General features: G+C 40.5%; 2 protein-coding genes across 3 annotated transcripts; both read right to left on the reverse strand.

Moving 5' to 3' along the window:
• Positions 1-5455: 5455 nt before the first annotated feature.
• On the reverse strand, positions 5456-11656 carry LOC107664177 (uncharacterized). Of its 2 annotated transcripts, none has more exons than XM_016454646.1 (6): positions 11330-11656; positions 9882-10117; positions 8018-8428; positions 7839-7912; positions 6827-7694; positions 5456-6361 (listed from the first exon to the last, which is right to left on the reverse strand). In XM_016454646.1, the coding sequence occupies exons 2-6, from the start codon at positions 10023-10025 to the stop codon at positions 6158-6160; spliced, it is 1701 nt and encodes a 566-aa protein (XP_016310132.1). In that variant the 5' UTR covers positions 10026-10117; positions 11330-11656; the 3' UTR covers positions 5456-6157. The 2 variants fall into 2 exon arrangements, with proteins under 2 accessions (XP_016310132.1, XP_016310133.1); XM_016454647.1 differs by having other exon boundaries at positions 7839-7906; positions 11330-11654.
• A 1739-nt stretch (positions 11657-13395) lies between these two features.
• Positions 13396-19781, reverse strand: LOC107664176 (protein SOGA3-like). Its single transcript, XM_016454644.1, has 7 exons — positions 19745-19781; positions 18386-19082; positions 16915-17139; positions 16489-16647; positions 16328-16393; positions 14660-15892; positions 13396-13607 (listed from the first exon to the last, which is right to left on the reverse strand). Exons 2-7 carry the CDS (start codon positions 19058-19060, stop codon positions 13497-13499), a joined length of 2469 nt encoding a protein of 822 aa, XP_016310130.1. The 5' UTR covers positions 19061-19082; positions 19745-19781; the 3' UTR covers positions 13396-13496.
• Positions 19782-20561: the final 780 nt, after the last annotated feature.

The following is a 20561-nucleotide window of genomic DNA, read 5'->3' on the forward strand; positions in this document are numbered from 1 at the left end:
TCTCACCCCAGGCGGGTTGAGTCTACCGCAGGGACTTCCATATGTAGTACTGCCCTGGGCCAGTCCATATGTGTAATTCCACATGTTACCTCTTATGCGCAGGATGTGGCTTCCGTAGCGTCCCAACTGGGTACGCTTTCCCAGTGTTATCCAATGTACCACTGTAGGGAACAGCAGTGGCGGACACCTCTGCCTAGCCGCTGTCCTATCTTCCGCCCCAGCTGGTGTGGGGGGACTTGCCGGCTTCCGCAGGGCACTGGAGGGGGTCAGCAATAGTGGCGTTTTCCATACGGATCCCAATTCGTCAGTCACAACTGACATAACGTCGAACGTGACTGACTGAAAGGGAACGTCTAGGTTACTTGTGTAACCCTCGTTCCCTGAAGGAGGGAACGGAGATGTTACGTTCCGTCGCCACAGTTGCTGTACCACCGCTGTACGGCCGGGGCACATAGTCTCGGCTCCTCAGCGAAAAACTGATGTGCGTTTGCACGCGCTCTCCTTTTATACCCGCGCTGCGGGGCGGGGTGCGCGTGGCGAAACACGCACGCCAACTGTCATTGGCTTGTTTAGTTAACACTCGAAGGTGATTGGGCTCTCGGGCGAGATCCCAATTCGTCAGTCACGTAACGTCTCCGTTCCCTCCTTCAGGGAACGAGGGTTACACAAGTAACCTAGACGTTTCTCAGTTCATGACTCCTTAACACTTTTTAAATGTATTAATAATTTTGAATACATTTTATTTATTTTTTTAATTTCCTTTAATTTTACTTATTTAATAATAAAAATATTTAATTCCATGATCTCAGACATCAAATTAAATTTTATGTTGATTTTTTAAATACAAATTAGCCACCAATTTGTCAAAACATATGTTTTTTTTTTTTTGCTTTTAAGTACATGATTCATTTCTAATTCTTTTTATTATTTTCATGTTTTAATTTACTTTAATTTGACTTTTTTATAGTAGTAGCAATAGTAGTAGTAGTAGTAATAACAATCATTTTTATACTGTAAGTGAGAATTACCTTTTTTATTATCTTTTTTTTTTTGGCATCTCAAAGGTAAAATTTGACTACAGGAATAAAAATGAGATTTAGATTTTCACACTAAAAATAAATAATGAATTACTGACTTATTAAATGTTCCCATTAAGTAAAAATTATCTTCCATTTTTCTTAACATTAACATTATCTCTCTCTATCACACAGACACACTCTCACTCTCCGTTGTGTCTCTTGATTTTATTAGATGTCTATTTCAGTACTGAGGAGGGATGTATGCCTGCTGTGTGTGTGTGAGTGTGAGCATACAGTATGTGTGTGACCTTAAACCGCAGGTCAGAGGGGGGCAGGGTATCAACGTGAGGTGCACACGTGCCCATGCCACAGTCATGCTATGCCCAGCCTGCACTAGCCATTCACTTCATTCTGTCGTTTAGCCCACACACATAAAGCCCTCGACATGTTATTATCAACCATTATAGCAATTAATGACCCTCTGGAGACTTGTGGCTCTAATTGGCATTTGCCAGCAGCAACTGTGATGTGTTTTGGGATTGGGAATTACAACCAGCAGATCTCAGATCAGTTAAAGTAAAATGTTATGATCTCAGAGCATTATTTCTATTCTTATATATACTGCATGTTCAATGCCTACAGAATTCATGCATACTAAATTAATCTGGGTTTAGTGCAGTTGATTTTTTTCCTGTATAGGTGTTTGTCTACAGTGGCTTCAACAAATATTTTGACACTAAAGCCATACTTTACAATGCATGAATGTCACTGCAATGCATAACAGTTAAACCAAGTATTTGAAATATAGTTGTTTAACTAATTGTAGTCATACACATGACTGACTTCTCCCAGGTATTTTTTTTTCCCTGAGTGATCTCAAGAGTTTTCCCTCTACGCTGGACTGATCAGATTTTACTAATGACGTCACTGCAGTGAAAGTGTCAGGTCAGTAATCTGAGGCATGGATGTGGAAATGATTGACTCAAGGTGTTTTTGGTGCTCTACTGTGTGCTTTTGGCATTCAGTCTTGGGGTTTTGTTACATAACAGAGCTCTTTCATGGAAGCATATAATATTTAACCCTGGACCAAATTATTGATTTTGTGGGCAAAGGAAAGTGCCTTTAATTCCTGGCTAATGTGTAATATGTAGCTTGCTTTTAAGTTTTATAAGTGCTGTTTAAGAGTATGAACAGTCTTGATTCTAATGCTAATGACTTTAAAGGGTGTTTATTCATGAACAAAAATTAGATAATAAAATACAGTCTACACTTGAACACCAACACTTCTAGCAGAACACAATTCATAAATTACAATAACATTCATAACATTGCATTCATGGATGGGGAGGGCAGTTGTGGCCTAATGGATAGAGAGTCAGACTTTTAATCTGAAGGTTCGAGTCTCAGGAGTTGTAGGTGGGGGAGTGAATAACCAGTGCTCTCTCCACCTTCAATACCACGACTGAGATGAGACCCTTGAGCAAGGCACCGAACCCCTAACTGCTCCCCGGGTGCCACAGCATTAGCTGCCCACTGCTCCGGGTGTGGGGGTGTGTGTGTGTGTGTGTGTGTGTGTGTGTGTTCACTGCTGTGTGTGTGCACTTGGATGGGTTAAATGCAGAGCACAGATTCCGAGTATGGGACACCATACTTGGCCACACGTCACTTCACTTTCTTTCTCACATTCACTAGGAGTGCTGTAGCATAAACCACCTTCTATTATCAGTTTGCTTTTTCAGTAAAAATGTTTTCATGGTGAACAGTTTGCTGAGTAAGTATATTACTATATGTAACTCAGCATATTCATAGCATAGCCTGGAAACATCTTTCCATTCACTTCTGCATTTAACTGCATATTTATGTAGAGTGCATTACTGTCTTAATGTTCGCAGACTTACATAAATCATTATACATGGACTGAATGACTACTGTAAGTATATGGGTGATATTTACCAACTCAAGGTAAATTTATTAAACTCAAGGTTATTATTCAAACACAGATCCCAAGAGGCTCACGTTGCTTTTTTTTCAAAATGCAGTAAATATACAGATATATTGGAGCTCTATAACATGTGGGTGAATTGTTTTGCTTACCAGGATAACTTTGTAGCATGTCCAGTTTTGGACTCTTAAAACAGCATTTAGGTTGATTTGACTTGTTTGAATTACTTTAAGACCACAGATATACCTCCATGCAAGTATGTACACTGCACGTCATGTGCATGTTCCCATTATACAAACTTAAATGCTTTCAATGGGGGGCAATTTTATGGGGCAATAGAGCCACCTTAAAATATCAGTCACTGGTTGTTTCAAATCTAGTGGAGGTGAGGAGTTGTAAAATTTCATAAAATTCTCTTAACATGCTTGCTCCATCATGATGGAAGATCAAGCTGTTTGGGGAATTGATGCTTATGCCCCTTATGACAACAGTGAGAATGCAGTATGTACTATAAATTGTGTTTCAGGATGCAACAACGTGAAATCAAACTTGCATAGCTAGAAGCATTTGAGTTTGCTAACTTGGGCAGATTATGTTTTGGGCCTCTCTTGTATCTAATCATTATTAACTTATGAAAGTATAATACCTCTCTTTCTCTTATGTAATATGCTGCAGCAGGAGACACATGGCAAGACATCTGAAGGGCTCCTTACTGGTTGTCTTTCCTCTCTGACATCCCAGGTGTGTTACTGGGCAACTCTTACACGTTCAAGCTTTTCCCCATACACTTCTACAACAGCAGGTGACACTGGCTGAGATGATCTGAGATCAGTGTTCACTTAGAGAGCTTTATATAGCCAAGTTGTTGGTGTTCTGCTGTCCAAGATTAGACTTCAGTAATTCAGCAATTCCAGAGAGACGTCTTAATGACGTCATAGAGAATGCCTAGCTGTCCATTTAATCCTTTAGGCATTTATCATTCAAGTCATCAATGCTAAAGCATCGCTGTTGCTATTACTTCAGTACACAGCTTGCCCCGGAATATCGTAAGGCCTTGGCTCTTTGGTCTGCAAGTAACTAGCCTTAGCAAATGAAGTAATACCTTTCCATCCACCTTGCAAACACCGTATCATCATAGCCGGGAGTTTTGTTTGGGTAAGCACCACTCACACAAACCTCATGTTTTCAAGGACCCAAGAGTGGTGGTTAAGGGGTTAAGGCTCAGGGCTGGTAACCAGAAGGATGCTGGTTCGAATCCCACAAGTGATCAATGAGCACTCACTATAGGCATTTAACCCCAGGTTACTCCAATAATAATAAATCCATGTGGTGTGCAATGAAGACCTTGCATGAAAGTTGTGAACATCTATCTATATCTAAAGACCTCATTAAGATGCTGTTCTGTGCTTCCAGCGAGGTGTTATAGTGCAGGAAAGACTTTATTACTCATTTACAGATTCAGAGTGAGACAGAGAGAGATGCCCCCTGAACATCACACGCCTCCCCCCTCAGCCCTCCACTGACACGTCTAAGATTTCTGGCACCAAAACAACGTCACGCTTCCTATTTCAGGCACAGGTGCAACATTTCATCAGCGGGTCGAGTAACTGTGAGAGCAGGACTGAGAGAGATAGTAAGGCATGGTAAGAGCCGGTTACATTAGGACTCTGAATGAGGAATAGGATGCTGCTTGATAGCTTTTAGTAACGTAGGGCAAGAGCAATGTTAATACTGCTTAACAAAGAGCTAATTAAAGAGAGGCCTTTTTACTATGTTGGCATGAAGCATCTTATACTTTTGCTTTTGTTTTGTTTTTTAGTGAAAAAAGATGTAAGAGACTGTAAAATGTTTTACCCCACTGTTGTCACATTTTCAGGAAACTAGTATACTAAACTATACTTTTTATATTTCTGAAGAACATTTGAGTGGTGCATGACCTTGGAGAAGTTGCCGATAGGATATTATAGGTTGTTGCTATGTGGTTAATAAAGTTATCAACACATTGATATTTGGTTGCTTACTGGCCAAAATCAAAAGAACCCACCCTTAAAATCTGCATGAACCAGAAGATGCTGCCGACTTTTAATATGGTGACGTATTTCCAACTGAAATGGAATATTGAATAGAGGGCGGTGTTTTATCTTCGCGCTCCTCATCTCATCTTTCACTCATAGCAAACTAACGGTTAAAGGGGCGTTGTTTATGACTGTCTTGGCCCTTAATGACTCCGGTTGCTCCATAAGTCTATATGTTTGTTGTCTGTTTTGTTGTCCACCAGGTGAAAATTAGCTTGTCAGATTGCAAAGAAAAGTAACAGTGAGCAGAAATATTAGTGCTAACATTAGCATTCACCACTAAAAACAATAAACTAATTCGTCAAAGCACTTGCGTTTATTATCCAGAGGAAAAAAACAAAAAGCATCACGTTTTTGTCATGTCATATACTTTACTTTTCACAGATGTTGAACTTAAGAATAATTCACTTCATTTGGCATTTTACAAGGCTGGCGAATGCAGACATGTTCCCGCAAAAAGGTGCCATGCACCGAGTAGTTACAGCCCACATCAGGCGCAGTCAAATAAGGCTTATAAAAAATACTATGAGCCTGTTATGACCTCATCATGTCAATATTATGAAGCACTAATGCAGTACTGAAATGGACTTTATGACAGAACATCAAAATGTTTGCACACACCTTTACAGATTATGCATAATAGATCAGGCTCAATAACTCGTTGCCATGTATGTTTAAATACATGTTATGCCTGTTGCATACATGCTTATATGGTTACAAAAATGCCCTACATGGCACCACAAGAACTGCACTGTACACAAAGCACTCGGGAAAATAAAAAACAGAATAAAAGAATACAAAATTTAATGAGAATGACAAAAAGAAATAAAGAGAAAAGGCAATGAAGGGTTCATATAGGCACAGAAGTTCACCAGGTCAAAAAATGTCCACTGAAGTTTCTTTCCAAAGCACTTCAAACAACGCAGAGTTAAATGAAAGCGGTATCCTTTTGAAGTTATTTAAGGAAAACACCATAGGCCATCCTAGTGGGCTGCAATAAGGTACTTTGATATAGTGGTGGTGGTTATATATACAAAAAAAGTAGATTGTGTTCTACAAAAGGTCAAAGTTTCATCTTTGCCATTGGGTGAAAATGTCCTTTGAAGGTTCTTGTTTCCTGGTCACATGATGACAGTTTCTGTGTGCCGGGAATATGAATTCAAGAATTGTTTGGCTTTCAGGCCAGGGCTTGGTGGGCAGGATGAGTGGGTGATTTTGCTTGGGTGAATATGCTTAGCCCATCTGGATGGACGACGTTGATTGGCTGGTCGAGCAGGACGAGAAAAATGGCTACTGCTGGGCGCAGGAGATGACTCACGGTTGACCTAGAGAGGAAGAAGTTTTAATGTAAGTATCTTTCTGGATAAATGATCAATGCTTGGATTAATCTACTTGCATTTTATGTACCAACATATTATGACTTTATTTGACAGGTTAGCAGAAACAGAAAGCAAAGTAGCATAAGGGAGAGATGGGAGAATGAGATCGAGAGCATCACAGCTCCTATGCATCAAAAGCAAAGTTCCTAATTCTTGGTCCTGGAGAACTTTCCTGCAAAATTTACATCAAATTTTAATCAAATGTGCTTGTTTTAACTAATCAAGGCCTTTGGGTTTACCTAAAAACCAGATGTGTTAGAGCACACTTGGAAATAAACTCTTCATGAAAGTGGCTTTCCAGAATCAGGAATGAGGAACACTTGCCAAGAGCATGGGCACAATGATTCAGACAAAAATAAATACTGCACTGAAATTTAATGTGTGTGCTCATCAAATTTGTACCCTCTTCACCTGCTTGTTGTCCAGTTGCTGGGTGAATGTGGCCCTCTGGCTTCTGTTGTTCTCCATTTCCATCATTTCTAGAAGTTGCTCCAAGTTGTCATTTCCCAGTCTCATCATGTCGACACCAAGTCCTCTGTGTACCTTGCTGAAGTTTTGAGATCCTGCTCCCAGAATCCTTTCCACCATCTGGTAGTCAGAAAATAGGTCCTCACTCTGGAAGCCCGCTTTGTGGGACTTAGACAGTGAAGCCACCTTGTGATACCCCGAGTTAAGGTGAGACTGTGTCGGGCTTAAGTTATAGGCCAAGCCATGCTGTTCAAGAACACAACCACCCTTCCCACTGTCTTTGTCTCCATTGAGGAGGTGTCTAGAAGGACCAGCTGCCCAAGACTCCTGGCTGGGCTCCAGATCTGCTACCAGTGCGTCACAGTCTGCAAGGCATTTCTGGACGGGCACACGTGAGGATGCCCGTCTGGCATCAAATTTGCTCTGGCAAATGGGAGTGCTGGTGTGCCTCAGAGGTTCAGTGGAGACAACAGTGGTCACAAGACCATCCTCTATCAGGGTTTTCCCCTCGTTCTCCTGCAACATGGCACCAAACTTACGCAATACTGATGGGCTGCCAGATTTCCTGTCGAGCAAGAGGCATTTCCTGTCAGGTTGTTGTGATGACTCATGGTAAGTGGAGCGAGGGGTTACAGGAGAAGCATCTCTCTGTCTGATTGCCAGTTTGGAAGCTGAATTTTTAGGGGGAAGGTCGTTTGATGAAACCGGGTCTTTCCAGCTAACGTGGCGGGCTTGGGAGTCATCCCAATTTGATATCTTGTTCTTTTTGTTCTCAGCCTCAATCTCCTCCAGAACCACACACGAGGCAGTCCTAATGTGAAAAAAACAAATCAACCAAGTAGACACAAGAGGAAATTGCGCAAACACGTTGGTCTATATAACCAACAAGAAACATGCATGATAATTGGACAACAATAGGAATGAGTCTGATAGGTTGAGATTGAAAATGTTTTACCTGTTTGTTACCGGGCTGGTCTTCGTGCTGTCTTGATAACTGTGCGTAACTGGATATACCTTAGGGTTCTGGATCTAAAAAAAAAAGAGGGGCAATGAAGGGATAAAGTGTAAAGAAATTCTTGAGGTGTAAGAGTCCAGTTTAAGGAGAGATTTATCAGTAGTGAAAGAGGCACTCACTGTGTTTGGAACTCCGAAATTCCCTGCGTTCCTTCTAAAATGTGGGCCCTGTTGAAGGTATCCATTGAGTATGTCTAGGGTGGCATCTTGCCTTTCAAGATCGTGACAACTGGCAGGGTAATGGCTGCCATTGCTCAGGGAATTAAGCATGCAATTGTTTGAGTCATTACTGTATTCAGTAGGGTGGTGAAAGCCAAAGCTTTGCATTACTGAAGGATCTGCTCTTATTTCACTGCATTGACAAATTGGGAGGCTGTTGTTGGGGTGACCACGGGATTCATGATAACCATTGGCCTGGTGGCTATACTGAGAGTTGACAGGAAGCAAAGTAATGTCCAAATTTTTATTATTTGTGTTGTTGTTTGAGCTGCTCTCGCTGGCTTCTCTTCTTGCTTTGACCTCATTATACAGCTGAAATACAATCACAATGTTAGAAACAAACTCAACATAAAAAAATAAATTATTTTTTTTCCCACCTACATGAAAGCAAATGTTTTAAATCCACAAGTCAGCGAAAACAACTGGCATGATGTCAGTGGCGGCTCGTGGGTTTTAAAATAGAAGAGGCACACTAATTGTATTGGTCTGGGATCCATGCCGATTATTATTATTATTATTTGCATAACCACTTTAAAATGGCTTTTTGGTTGCTTTTAGTCAGAAAACGTAAAGAAAACGACATACATACAGCAAGATAGCCTGTCTATAGGCCTATCCAGCTTAGGCTGTTTTCCCTTTATTTTTAATTTGTATATATACTGTTTGAATGACAGCTTGGTAAATCTGTTGGCAATCAAATATTCAATATCGCTACTTATCATAAGTACTTGGTACATTATCAGCGCAGCGGCAGACGTTCAAACTAATATCACGTAATTTACGTCTCTTTGCTGATTGGTTGATATCAGAAGGGAGGCTAGCCTCCCTTGCGAGGGTTCTTTTCTCAACACTCCTCAGCGCTGAAAGTGAACACTCGATGGTGATTGGCTAATTTTTTTAACCAACGGAGGCACGAGAGCTCATCTCTCCCCGGCCTCCCCCTCCCCTTCTCTATCATTAGCGGTTATAATTACATCAGCAGATTCGGCACATTCGCGATAGAAAAGCGGCGCTTTCACGTTATGGTATTACAACTGTGAAATTACAAACAAAAAATACTAATTCTGAGATGTGAACTGAAATGAATTGTGAATTTTATTAACATTAAATCGTCCTCCTATTTTCACCTCAAAATTATGGGGAAGCTGTGCCTCCCCTGCCTTCCCCGACGAGCTGCCACTGCATGATGTACTGCATAGACTAGTTATGCAACCTGTGCAGAAGTAAACAGCATGGGGTTTCTTCTTTAGAATGAGAGGGAGGGCTTGCATGCTCAAAGGTTAATTAATCTATCAATAACAACATGTTTGGTTGGCCTGTTTCAGCATGAATGCATTCACTTCCTGTGTTTTGATATGAGAGAGACTGTGAATGTTCACAAGTAGCCTGTAACCCCTATCCCTTTGGATTTAATAAGCTTGTTAACATCTGTCACAGTCATGGTGTTGTGGGGCGAAGCACCTATTATTATATCCAAGAGATGGAGCCAACTTAGGCAACAGGGGGTCAAGATCCTTTCAGCCAATCACAATTCTTGTTAGTGCCCACTATCACAACATCAACAACTCCGTGGCTCTAGTACAGGCAGGATAACAGTGCCAGTGGATCTTTTGGAATGGTTTATAGTCAAACCAGAGCACTATATTTTTGAAGTTCATTTACATTTTTGAATAAGAAGCTCTCTCTCTCTAGATATGGAGATTGTTGGATGGATATGGATTCTGTCATACTGACTGGCGTTACTTCAGTTGAAAATTTGTCTCACCTCTTCAATCTTCCTCTGCATGTCCCGTAGCTGATCTTCCCATTCCTGCATCTCGGAGTCAAAACTGTCAAGCAGGTCAGCTCTGTCTCCACCCCACACACAACTCCCAGGCTCCGGCCCACAGTGCAATTCCAATGCAGCCATTCTTCTGCGTATGTGTGTCTGTGCTCAGAAACCTATGCTGCAATTTCTGAAAGGTCACTGGAGTGACCACATTGGCAAGTCCACCAATACCTCTATGAAGACAAAAGAGATATTCATCATTGAGAAATAGCCTATTCATTCTTTACGGTACTCTTAAGTAATCAGAGTATCTGGTAGTAGTTGGTATCTCAAGTAAATTAAGTCACTGTAAAAAATTATACTGTCTACAATGGCTTGCTTTAAAGTTTAAGGGTGTTGCAAATGTGAACATAAGTGAAGTCTTCTTGATTGTACTCCATTCAAGGAGACGCAAAGAAGGAAACAAAATCCCAGCTATTTGCTCTGGACACCTGCTTTAAGGCTTTGAATCCTTTCTATATGCATTCCCTGTCCTTCAAACCAGCCCTTAACTGTCAAAATTGTCAGCATGTTCTTTAGACACCAACTTCATTAGACATGCTCAAGTTACCTAAAGGGACTTCAGGGATTCTGAAGTCAGTTTTATAACATGGACAGTCTCCCTGGAGTAAACTGATCTCTCTTGATCAAAGGTACAATAGTAAAAAGTAACTGGTCGCCCCTTGCATAACCTACACCTACAACCAGTCTAGTCAGATCTTTGACTACAAGGTTACACTGCTTCTTTCAGGTTAGGGATGAGGTCAAAGTTCCAAGCAAGTGTAGAACATTTACTCGCTTGGATGAGCTCAGAATAGTTGCATCCTTTCCGTGGTAACATCACTAAGTTTTTCTGTAACGAAGCTTTGATTTACGGTGGGTATTAGGGATGGAATTTTCTTCCGTCAAGGAACATGACACCCAGTTTAACTCACGAAATTTCCAGAATGTACCACCGTATGACGTTATAATGGAAAGATATTTATACCCTCTGTAATTATGTGTTATAAAACTAAAAAGATATAGTAAGAGCACCTTTTAATGATTGATACACACTTACTCTCTATAGGTAAAAGTAGATGATCACAATAGTAGTAAATTCAAGTGAATTTACCAACAGTTCCGTAAATTATTTACATATTAAGTACATATTGTTTGTTAGTATTCCTTAAGCAAGTATATGTCCTTATATATGTAGATACAGTAATTTACTTTTATATTACTTTACTTTCAGTGTATAATGTGACCAGTGAGGCTAAAAAGGTTCTTAAAATTATATATCCAACATTTTCAGCCCAAGTGAAAGATCGCAGAAAAGAGTTGTTAGTAACAATTTAATACTTTAAAAAGGTTTAAAAATTGAGGTTTATGTTCTGTACTTGTCTACAAGCTTTCTTAATCCTTACCGGTTAAATCTTATTATTGGCTCCTCCAGTAACTCCCTCTCATGTGTTTTTGATGAATTGAAACAGACGCTCCAGAATATGAGTAGAGTATGAGTAACCTGTTCAAGTACAGGTTTGTTGCTTAAATCAAGATCGCGCTTGTTTCAGTACCGCCTCCCCTTTGACAGCTCCTGTACTCAAACAGGACGTAACTGTGCAAAGACCATGAAGGCTTGCTTCCAACGGTGTGACATAAAAATCCTGCGTATTGGATCTTAAATGTTTCTTCTGTCCGGTACTACGGTCCTGTCTGAAGCTCAGGGGTAAACAACTGTAGTCCTGAGGGGGCCCCGGGGCTTTATAGTGACTCTAAGTATTTACCCCTGCGACGTCAGAACTGCCAGGTATCTGGTGTCATAATGTCAGATTTATTCCGGCATTTGTGGTCTCCATGCAAGAGACTGTCGTCACCGACATTCTAGGTTAAAATTACAAAGGCAGAGGGAGAGTGTTTACATGGCTATTTTAAAATGCCCAGTTCTACCCCACCTCTGTGAAACTGTCTTGTTGCTAGTCTGCTTTTAGGACTTGGCAGATTGTGGTCTTGTGACTCCTATTCCAGTTGTTTCGCCTTCTACTAATGCCCACAGGCAACTGGGCTATTTGGGACTCTCAAAACACTCTGTCCATTTTGTTTTTAAGATACCATTGGACAAAATTAGCCGATACTAAGTGTGCTGTCCACGGTTCTTAATGGGCGCCTCACGCTTGTATTTATTTGACACGTGGCTGTTGCACAATAAACAGCCGGCCGACAGTTCAGCCCTAATATTGGCCTCTGACTCAAATAGTTTCCAGGCACAATAATGGAGAACAAGGAAAACATCAAAGCAAAAGCCTCTGAGAATGGAGACACAGTAAAACTGGCAAATTTGAATACAGAGTTGTATCTTTGATGGTTTTCGCTAATGAGTTTACTTTCAGCTGGCAGGAAATTGAGAAGAAATGACTTTCAATTCCCAAAAAGAGACTCACTCTAGAAAAACAGATGTGGTGTTGTTTTCCAAGTGTAATTTTCTTGTCAATCACCTAGACTCATCTAAACCAAAACAAATGTATTCGTGCTCCAAATAAATTGTGAACCCAACACTTCCACAGATCTTGTTTTTGTAATTATTTTAATCTATTTACAGCTTTAATTATTTTACTCAGGAATTACTGCTGACAACTTGAAGACTCAGGTGCTTCAACGGAGACTAAACTGGAGATGCCAACAAGCTAAATAAACTCTTAAAGAAAGCAATCTCTGATTTCCAAATTGCAGGAATGAGAAGCACGTTCAGCAGTAGACAGATCCTGCTCTGGTGCAACAAAGTGTGCAGCAGAAGGTAATTTGTGCATACTGTCATCATGTACACAGGCACTTTATGTGAACTTGGACCCCCATTCACCCACCCCATCGAAGCCACAGCTGTTCTTTAGCATATCACATGAATCTTTTTGTGCAATTTCTTCAGATTATTGTGCAATCAATCAATCTATGCAAAACAGTTGTTCTTATCACACAATTATGGATGATTCCTGACATCTCCAGTCAAATATATAAAGCCTGTTAGTTATTCTCCATCCATACACGTATGCATATTTTTTCTGACCTCTCTGAGTATACAGTTATATACCATATTCTTACTCACCATTGCATGTTTCTGATAGGAAATCATTCCAGCTGATGTACAGTATCTTAGAGTCAGGGGCAGGCATTATGTGTAATGTGGTAACATGCCCCTTAGTAGTAAACTGCAGTTCCATATTTCATTGCAAGCCTTTGGTGGCAAAGCAAGCGTCAGTGTGCCTGATAACCATAGTCCTCAATGAAAGAAATGTCTTCTGGATAATGTAGTTTCCAGTGGCTCAGTGTTTTCCTATGATGTATGATAGTCTTTAGTTGCAAAAAAAACCCTCTTGTCTTGATGGTGTACCTTCCAACGGCAGCCATATATGTACGATTTGGATAAAACATTCTCCAGCTTTTTGGAAATGAAGGTTTTGCAGACTTCTGTGCTTAAGCGTGCGGTCTGTGCTTGGAAAGTGACCGTCCTGTGATTCTTCAACCATGGTGAACATACACAACATTGACAAACAAACAAAACAAAGGGCATGACTATGCTAATGAATGGATGGATGGTGATCACAGGACAAAAAAGAGGGTAAAAAGAAATACAAGTTTAAAAATGGTGGCATAAGAAAGCGAGGAGAACAACACTAGAATGAGGATGAATAAAATGATGGGCTGAAACATCTGGGTGAATAACCGACAGGATTAACGAACATGCATTAAAAAACAGGGGTGCATGGGAAGACAGGATCAGAGAGAAAGAGAGAAAGGTTAAGATATTATAGTCATTAGCATTTTCTGTTTGCATAGTTTAAAAATCTTGGCAAATAAAAAATATGCTGTATCTTGTTAAATGTTAAAAGCAGTCAGGAGATGAACTCTCTGAATTATGTAGTGCTTTCTTGTTCTTCACTATTAAACTCACTCCCTTTAAAGGAATAGTTCACCTCAAAATGAAAATTGTTGTAATTCCCTGTGATTCTCTTTCTTTACGTGGAAATTAAATGAAAGTATGACTTTGCACTATTCGGCTTCTGTAACCGCAAAATACCTTTGCTTGATAAACAGACCAAAATATTATCAATGAAATGCACCCATTCTGCTGCAGTATTATATGATTATTTCTACACTATTATAGTGTTTATTAAAATTTTGAATTAGCTTTTATTTTTATATTTTCAGTTTTCATTTTAATTTTGTGCTATTTAATTAGCAACCAAGTTAAAATTAGCAACCTTTCTCATTTTCATTTTATTTCAATTAACGCAAACAATTTGTAAAAGTTGTTGTTTTTGTTAATGTTAACACTGCTCTGCTGTACTTCACATCTCATTTGTGTTTGCATTCATTCATGTAAGGTTTTACATCAGTAACTTCAAATGTCATATGTTCTGGCATGTCTTTTGACCAGTTGTCATTGATGTCAAACTCGACATTATGCACTTTGATGCAAATGATACTTTCAGTTAATTAAGACCCTCATTTTTTTATCTGTTTCTCACTCAAAGGTATGGCTTTTGAAGACTTAGAATAAGAGTCCATTGTACATACTAATTATATGGTGCTTTTTTGCCCTTTTGGGAACTTTAAAGCCACTGGTCACTGTCCCACGGAAGAAAGAGAATCAAGGGTGAGTAAATGACAGGAATTAGATTTTTGGGTCAACTATTCCTTTACGGTGTGTCAAACATTCTTGTTGTGCTTCACATAGACACACAGGCTCTTGCCAGACTCACAGATAATGGCTCTTCTGAATCTCTTTCGTCAGGTTTTGGGACTTCAAGTCGGTCTATAAACCCCTGCAGCTCCTTCCTGAAGGCTTTCATTTGAGCGTTAATGCGGTAGAGTAGCTCATGCTCCCTGATCCTCCCACCATCGTCATCATCTTCCATACGGCCGAAAAGATCCCCGTTAGCTACGAACACCCGTGCCTCAGCAATGATGGTACTGGTGTCGGCTATGAGCCGGTCAATGGTTCGCCCCAATCGCTCCGCTTCGGCACGGATGTCAATCATCTGTTGCCTGTCCCGTATAGAGCGTGAGAGGAGTCGGGCGGATTCAGGAGAATAAAGAGAACGAGTTGGCGTGAGGCACCGAGCATTGCGAACTTCCTCTGAGTCGCTTTCACCTCCGACAGGACCTTCACGTTTGCGATGGGGAGGGAGGCGAGAGGAAGTTGAGTCATCATCACTACCTCTACGCCCTCCGATTCCAGGACCGCTGTCGCTCTCTGCATCACTGTCCCGTGGCGTGATGGCTAAGTGAGATGCTAGATCATACCGTTGCATGTTGGAAAGCAGCACACGATTCTCATACTGCAGCTGCATCACTTTCCCACTCAGTTCATTGATCTGTTTCCTCGCTGCCTTCAGCTCCTCCTGCAAAGCCTCGGCTTTGGAGTTGTCTCCCGCTCCATTGGCAGCAGCCGTTGCATTACCACCTGAGGTGTGCCTTGTACCCTCTTTAAAGCGCAGTTTGTTCAGCTCACATGTCACTCTCTTATTCTGTTCCTCTACATCAGCCAGGTTCCTCCTTAGAAGTTCTGCCTCATCCTCCACCAACTGTAGTTGTTGCCTAAGCTCTGACAGCTCCAAACCCTGCTCCCGCCCCATTCCTCCTTCCGCTCCGGACAAGCCCCCATTAGATGACTCTTCCCCTCGAAGATCATCCAACTCTGCCCTCAAGCCACGGTTCTCCACCTCCAATTCGACTATTTTACGTCCCAGGATGTTGGCCTCTTCCTCCACCAATCGCAAGCGAAGTTTGAGCTCGGATTCCCTTGTAGTGGGAGGGCCACCAGCTTCACCCTTTGGATGAGGGCTGTCCAGATCCCCATAGAAGGAACGATACTTCTGTAGCTCTTGATCCAAACGGTCCTTTTCCTTGTCAATCTTGGCCATTTTCTTTCTCATTAAGGTAGACTCCTCTTTAATAAAGGCCAGCTGGCATTTCAGGTCCTCATTGTCCTCCTGTGGACAAAAGTGTTGCATTGAGGTTCTGGCACATTAGCAGGAATTTTGGCAGGTTTTTGTGGAGAAATAGACCCATCCTAAATGGTTTTGCAAAGTATGAAGGACAGCTCAAATATAAGTCACATTTAAACCAAACACCTTTCTGTTGGTAGACAAGGCAACTGTATGGATTTCTTTTGAAATGACTGGATTTTGCCTGTGAAATTTTGCAGATCAACAGTAAATGTGACAACAGATTTACATTTTATGGTGTAATACTTTTTTTTTTTTTTTTTGCATGCCAACTTTCATTCTTTGTATAGTTTGCAATGTAGTGCACTTCATATTTTTGCAAAAAAAAAATTACATTACTGGTTGTAACTTAAACTTATCATGTACCCTAACAGCCTTCATTTGACCGCATACCAGTTGCTGTCAATGTTTTATGCTTACCTCTGTAGGAGTCTGAGTCTTCCGCTCAGGTTTTTGTGCATCTTTGCTTCCTCTTCGTTTCTGAGACTGGACATAACAAATTTATATGAAGGCTATGCCATGAATATGTATAGTATTTAGAACTATTTAGATTTTGTAGTGATTTGTGTTTGCATTTATACCTCTTTGGCTTTGTCCAGCTCATTTTGCAGAGCCTGTTTTGTGACTTCCACCTCAATAAGTTTCTGTCTTAATCGCTCGTTTTCTTCTTCTGTCTTTGTTCGTTTCTCCTCCACATTCTCCAGCTCATGGTGGAGTCTTACAGACACATCCTTGGCAACCTGTCAGAATGCGGTGGTGTGGCTTAGTGGTTATAAATCTGATTCATAAAGTATCATTGTGCTCTTGAGAAAAACACTTAACCTTAGGTTGCTCCAGGGACAATGTCTTGGTAATAAGTGCAATGTTGCTTTGGATAGAAGCATCAGCTAAATGACAAGTTTTTAGTAATTAGATAAAAATGGTGCAAGTAAGTACTTGGGGATGGGTAATTAATCATAGACCTTCTCTGGTTTCCTTTAAAGATTAAAAAAAACATTGGTACTTGCCTTCAAATCTTGCGCTAAGTTCCTCAGGAGGTCCTCGTCAATTTCTCCAGTTTGTGCATAGCGAAGTCGTTTGCGTTCAGCCTTGCGGAGTCTATATTGAAGGATGCGACAGTTCTTATTTGCGCGCTCGAGTTCGCGCCGCATATCTTGCAACTGACAGGTGTCCTCCTCATAAAAGGTGTCACGCATCTCCTCCATCTCTGTCCGCATCTCCTCAATCTCATTCTATGAAAACCAGAGTTTGCTCATTAATAAAGAAATTACGAGAAACCCTTATTTTCAAGCTTTCTACTCTGCAATTATATTGCAGAAATATGCAAATTAGATCTCTGCATTTACATTATTTGAATAAACTGCACACATGACATGCTTAATGAGTCCTTGGCAAACTGTTACTTGAACATGCTAATTAGTGACAGCATATACCAAGGCCGTTTTCATAACTGTAGTTTGCTTTGTTCTGAAACTGGGGCTAAATTGTTACAGTGTTGTAGTTCTCTCAAGGTTCTGTTCACTTTCAGAAGGCAACATTTTTAAAATCATTCAGAATTTGTTAATACAAGTCACTTCAGCAAATGGACCCCTCATTGGTCATAATGTTTATGTGCTGTTTATGTTCTAGGTTCATGATCAGTGTTATTTCGAAATGGATGAACAACATCTCTGCAGGCTTACTATGGCTTTTCTTTTTGTTAATCACCAGTATTTTAATTTATCAGGTTGAGTGGGAACCAAGATTTTTTGGAAAACAGTATTGCCATACCATCTATCTATCTATCTATCTATCTATCTATCTTTATTTTATCAAGCTTTCGGCATTTGATTAGGTCGGAGGGTTTGGCTGCATGTTTTTCTTGATGTTATGTCTTGTTATTTTATGTTTGCATGTATTATTTATTATTTATGGACAGCACTTTGGTCCGTTTTAATGGTTTTGAAAGTGCTTTATAAATAAAAGTTGAGTTGAGTATCTGTCTGTCTGTCTTATTAGTTCTTAGAGACAAAGTCTGTCTGTACAATAGCATACATCCTTCTCATCTGTTAAACTGAAAACCATATATCTATCTGTCTGTCTGTCTGTCTATTTATCTGTCTGTCTGTCTGTCTTTCTCAGCTCTTAAAGAGACAACGTATTTCTCTCTCTATTCATCTTTAGCCATTAAACTATCTATCTATCTATCTATCTGTCTGTCTGTCTGTCTTTCTCAGCTCTTAAAGAGACAACGTATTTCTCTCTCTATTCATCTTTAGCCATTAAACTATCTATCTATCTATCTGTCTGTCTGTCTGTCTTTCTCAGCTCTTAAAGAGACAACGTATTTCTCTCTCTATTCATCTTTAGCCATTAAACTATCTATCTATCTATCTATCTTTTCCATCCATCCATCCACCCTCCCAGCAATTTCATCCATCTTTTTTTTTTTACATGATACATTTCATCGTCATAATTTCTCAAGCATAGCAAACACACCCTAAGGTCTTCGTTTTCATCCTCCAGTCTCTGGATCTCGTCCTGCAGGGCTTCATTCTGCGGTGTCACGGGCTCGTCGGCGCCGCTCGCGGCCTGTGCGTCCGGTACTGGTCCCGGTCCCGGTTGCGCCTCGCCTGATGCTGTGCGCTGCATCCTGCCTCTTTTCTTCAAGCGCTTGTTGATGTGATACTGGATGAGCTCTGAATGCAGACAGCCCCCGCCCCAGAAGGCCGGCCCGCAGCCCACGTACTCTCCTCCCGCGGCGGCCTCACTCTGCCTCTCTCTCCCCCTCACACCTCCACCGGAGGAGCCGCCGGCCTGCTCCGAGCACGAGTCTCTGTGGACGCACGGTAAACGCAGCGCGCGGCTCGTGTCTGGTGATGGAGTGCGATCAATCCGCTCCTCGGTTTCCCAAACCGCCTCAGCTTCAGCACCATGAACAGGTGCCGCACCTCTCACCCTCACGACACGCGCTCCTTGAGCCGCCTGCTCTCCCTCGCGTCCTTTAGTGCCTTTTCCTCCGAGCTTCGCCGCGGCGGATGATGAGGAGCGGCTGCCGCTGGGTTTTGAGGCCGGTTTAGCGGGGGTTTGTCCGGGAGATGGTCGCCTCCTCCCTTCGGTAATGTCCGCTGATGGTGGAAAATCCGCAGCGCCACTTGCGGCAGAACTCATCATGTCATGTAACAGACCTCCAACACTTCAACGAATTTTATGCAATTTATAAGAGAGGCAAAAGGAAATATTAGATTAAACTGTATTGCTATTGTGCAGAGTACAAGTACAGCCAATTAAATACAATTGAAGGGTTCAGATGGAAAAGCCTCTTAGTGCCTTTTGAAATGTGTTCAGTTATTTCACTTAAATGGCAATGGAAAGAACCTAGCCTATTCATTGCCATTAAAGTGAAATTACTGAACCTACACTTGGGGGCCTGATAAAAATGCTAATTTTAGAAGAAAATTTCAAACGGCACTTAGTGGCTTTTGCATCTGAACTCTTCAATTGTCTTCATATATAATTTATGCATTTATTAAAAAAAATATATATCAATATACAAACGAATTATAGAACAGCAATTTTCTGCGAGAAATGTGAATTCGTATCGTTTAAAGGATGATGATGAGTAGGCCTATGGAACATTAATTTTAGATTTATAAGTAGCTACATGTATTTGTCAGTAGGCTAAAGTTTATTGACAGGCTACTACAGTAGGCTTCCTTCACAGTACTAAAATGTTTTGAGAATTTTCCTGTTTTTGCAAGGTTATAAACATAGGCCTATATTATAATGAATGCCTCTTGGTGCAGTCCTAATTTGAGTTATTCTTCAAGAACATGAAATATCGCGATATTTTCTTACCTGTTTATGAACTGTGCTCATTTATTTCCTGTGTGAGGGAGACAGTTCACTTCAGCTCAAGGGTACCAGGCACTGCTTAGGCACGTGACGCGAGACACGGACGTTTAATATTCATGAGGTGAGGTAACAACGGATATACGGACGTGTGAGTACCACGTTGTTTAAATACTTGAAGTACCATATTTAGTATGTTCTTAAAGTGCTATATATAAACATTTTATTTAAATGTTTAAATTTTAAAAATATTTAAATTTTGTTTTAAATATGCATATAATTTAACATTTACAATGTCATTGTTATTATTATCATTATCATCATCATCATCATCATCATTATTAAATTGTTATTTTTTGTTAATTGTTAGTTTTTTATTATTTTTTTTAAAGGTCGGTGTATGCAGTCTTGTTCCCTTTAAAACCTGAGAGAGAGGAAGTCTGAATGCTGCTGAAGTTTGCTGCTTCACAGATAAGCTGGTGGAAATGCAGCGTCATTCCCCCACACTTTTGTGCATGAATAGATTCGAAAGGTCAGTCTGCAGTTTGTGCTCCCAACAGGCAGTGTACCTCTGCAGTGAATCTTGTGAACTTTTTATTTTTATTTATTTTATTTTCTTTACTGCAAATGTAATTACACTATAATTTTAGGACACTACAAATATATTTAGATGTACTGTTTGTTTGTTTTTTTAAGTTAGTTTTTTGCTTTCTCAATCTCTCAGGGCTAGTTTAGTTAACTAGAACCAGATTCTTAACGGCTCTGACTAGAACTAAAACCATAAAACAAATTTTGTTACTTGAAATGACATTTGAGTGACATA

Source organism: Sinocyclocheilus anshuiensis, unplaced genomic scaffold (assembly GCF_001515605.1).
Source record: "Sinocyclocheilus anshuiensis isolate Anshui unplaced genomic scaffold, SAMN03320099.WGS_v1.1 scaffold67, whole genome shotgun sequence".
Classification (NCBI taxonomy): Eukaryota; Metazoa; Chordata; class Actinopteri; order Cypriniformes; family Cyprinidae; genus Sinocyclocheilus; species Sinocyclocheilus anshuiensis.

Excerpts from the sequence above, each read along its gene's own strand:
- LOC107664177 (XM_016454646.1), bottom strand. The coding sequence starts at position 10,025 with ATGGCTGCATTGGAATTGCACTGTGGGCCGGAGCCTGGGAGTTGTGTG. Across the intron at positions 8,429-9,881 it reads TGCAGAGGAAGATTGAAGAG|CTGTATAATGAGGTCAAAGC; the intron begins GTGAGACAAATT and ends ATTGTATTTCAG. Across the intron at positions 6,362-6,826 it reads AGCAACTGGACAACAAGCAG|GTCAACCGTGAGTCATCTCC; the intron begins GTGAAGAGGGTA and ends CTTCCTCTCTAG.
- LOC107664176 (XM_016454644.1), bottom strand. The coding sequence starts at position 19,060 with ATGATGAGTTCTGCCGCAAGTGGCGCTGCGGATTTTCCACCATCAGCG. Across the intron at positions 15,893-16,327 it reads AGACTCAGACTCCTACAGAG|GAGGACAATGAGGACCTGAA; the intron begins GTAAGCATAAAA and ends TTTTGTCCACAG. Across the intron at positions 13,608-14,659 it reads ATTCAGAAGAGCCATTATCT|ATGTTTCAGCCCATCATTTT; the intron begins GTGAGTCTGGCA and ends TTATTCACCCAG.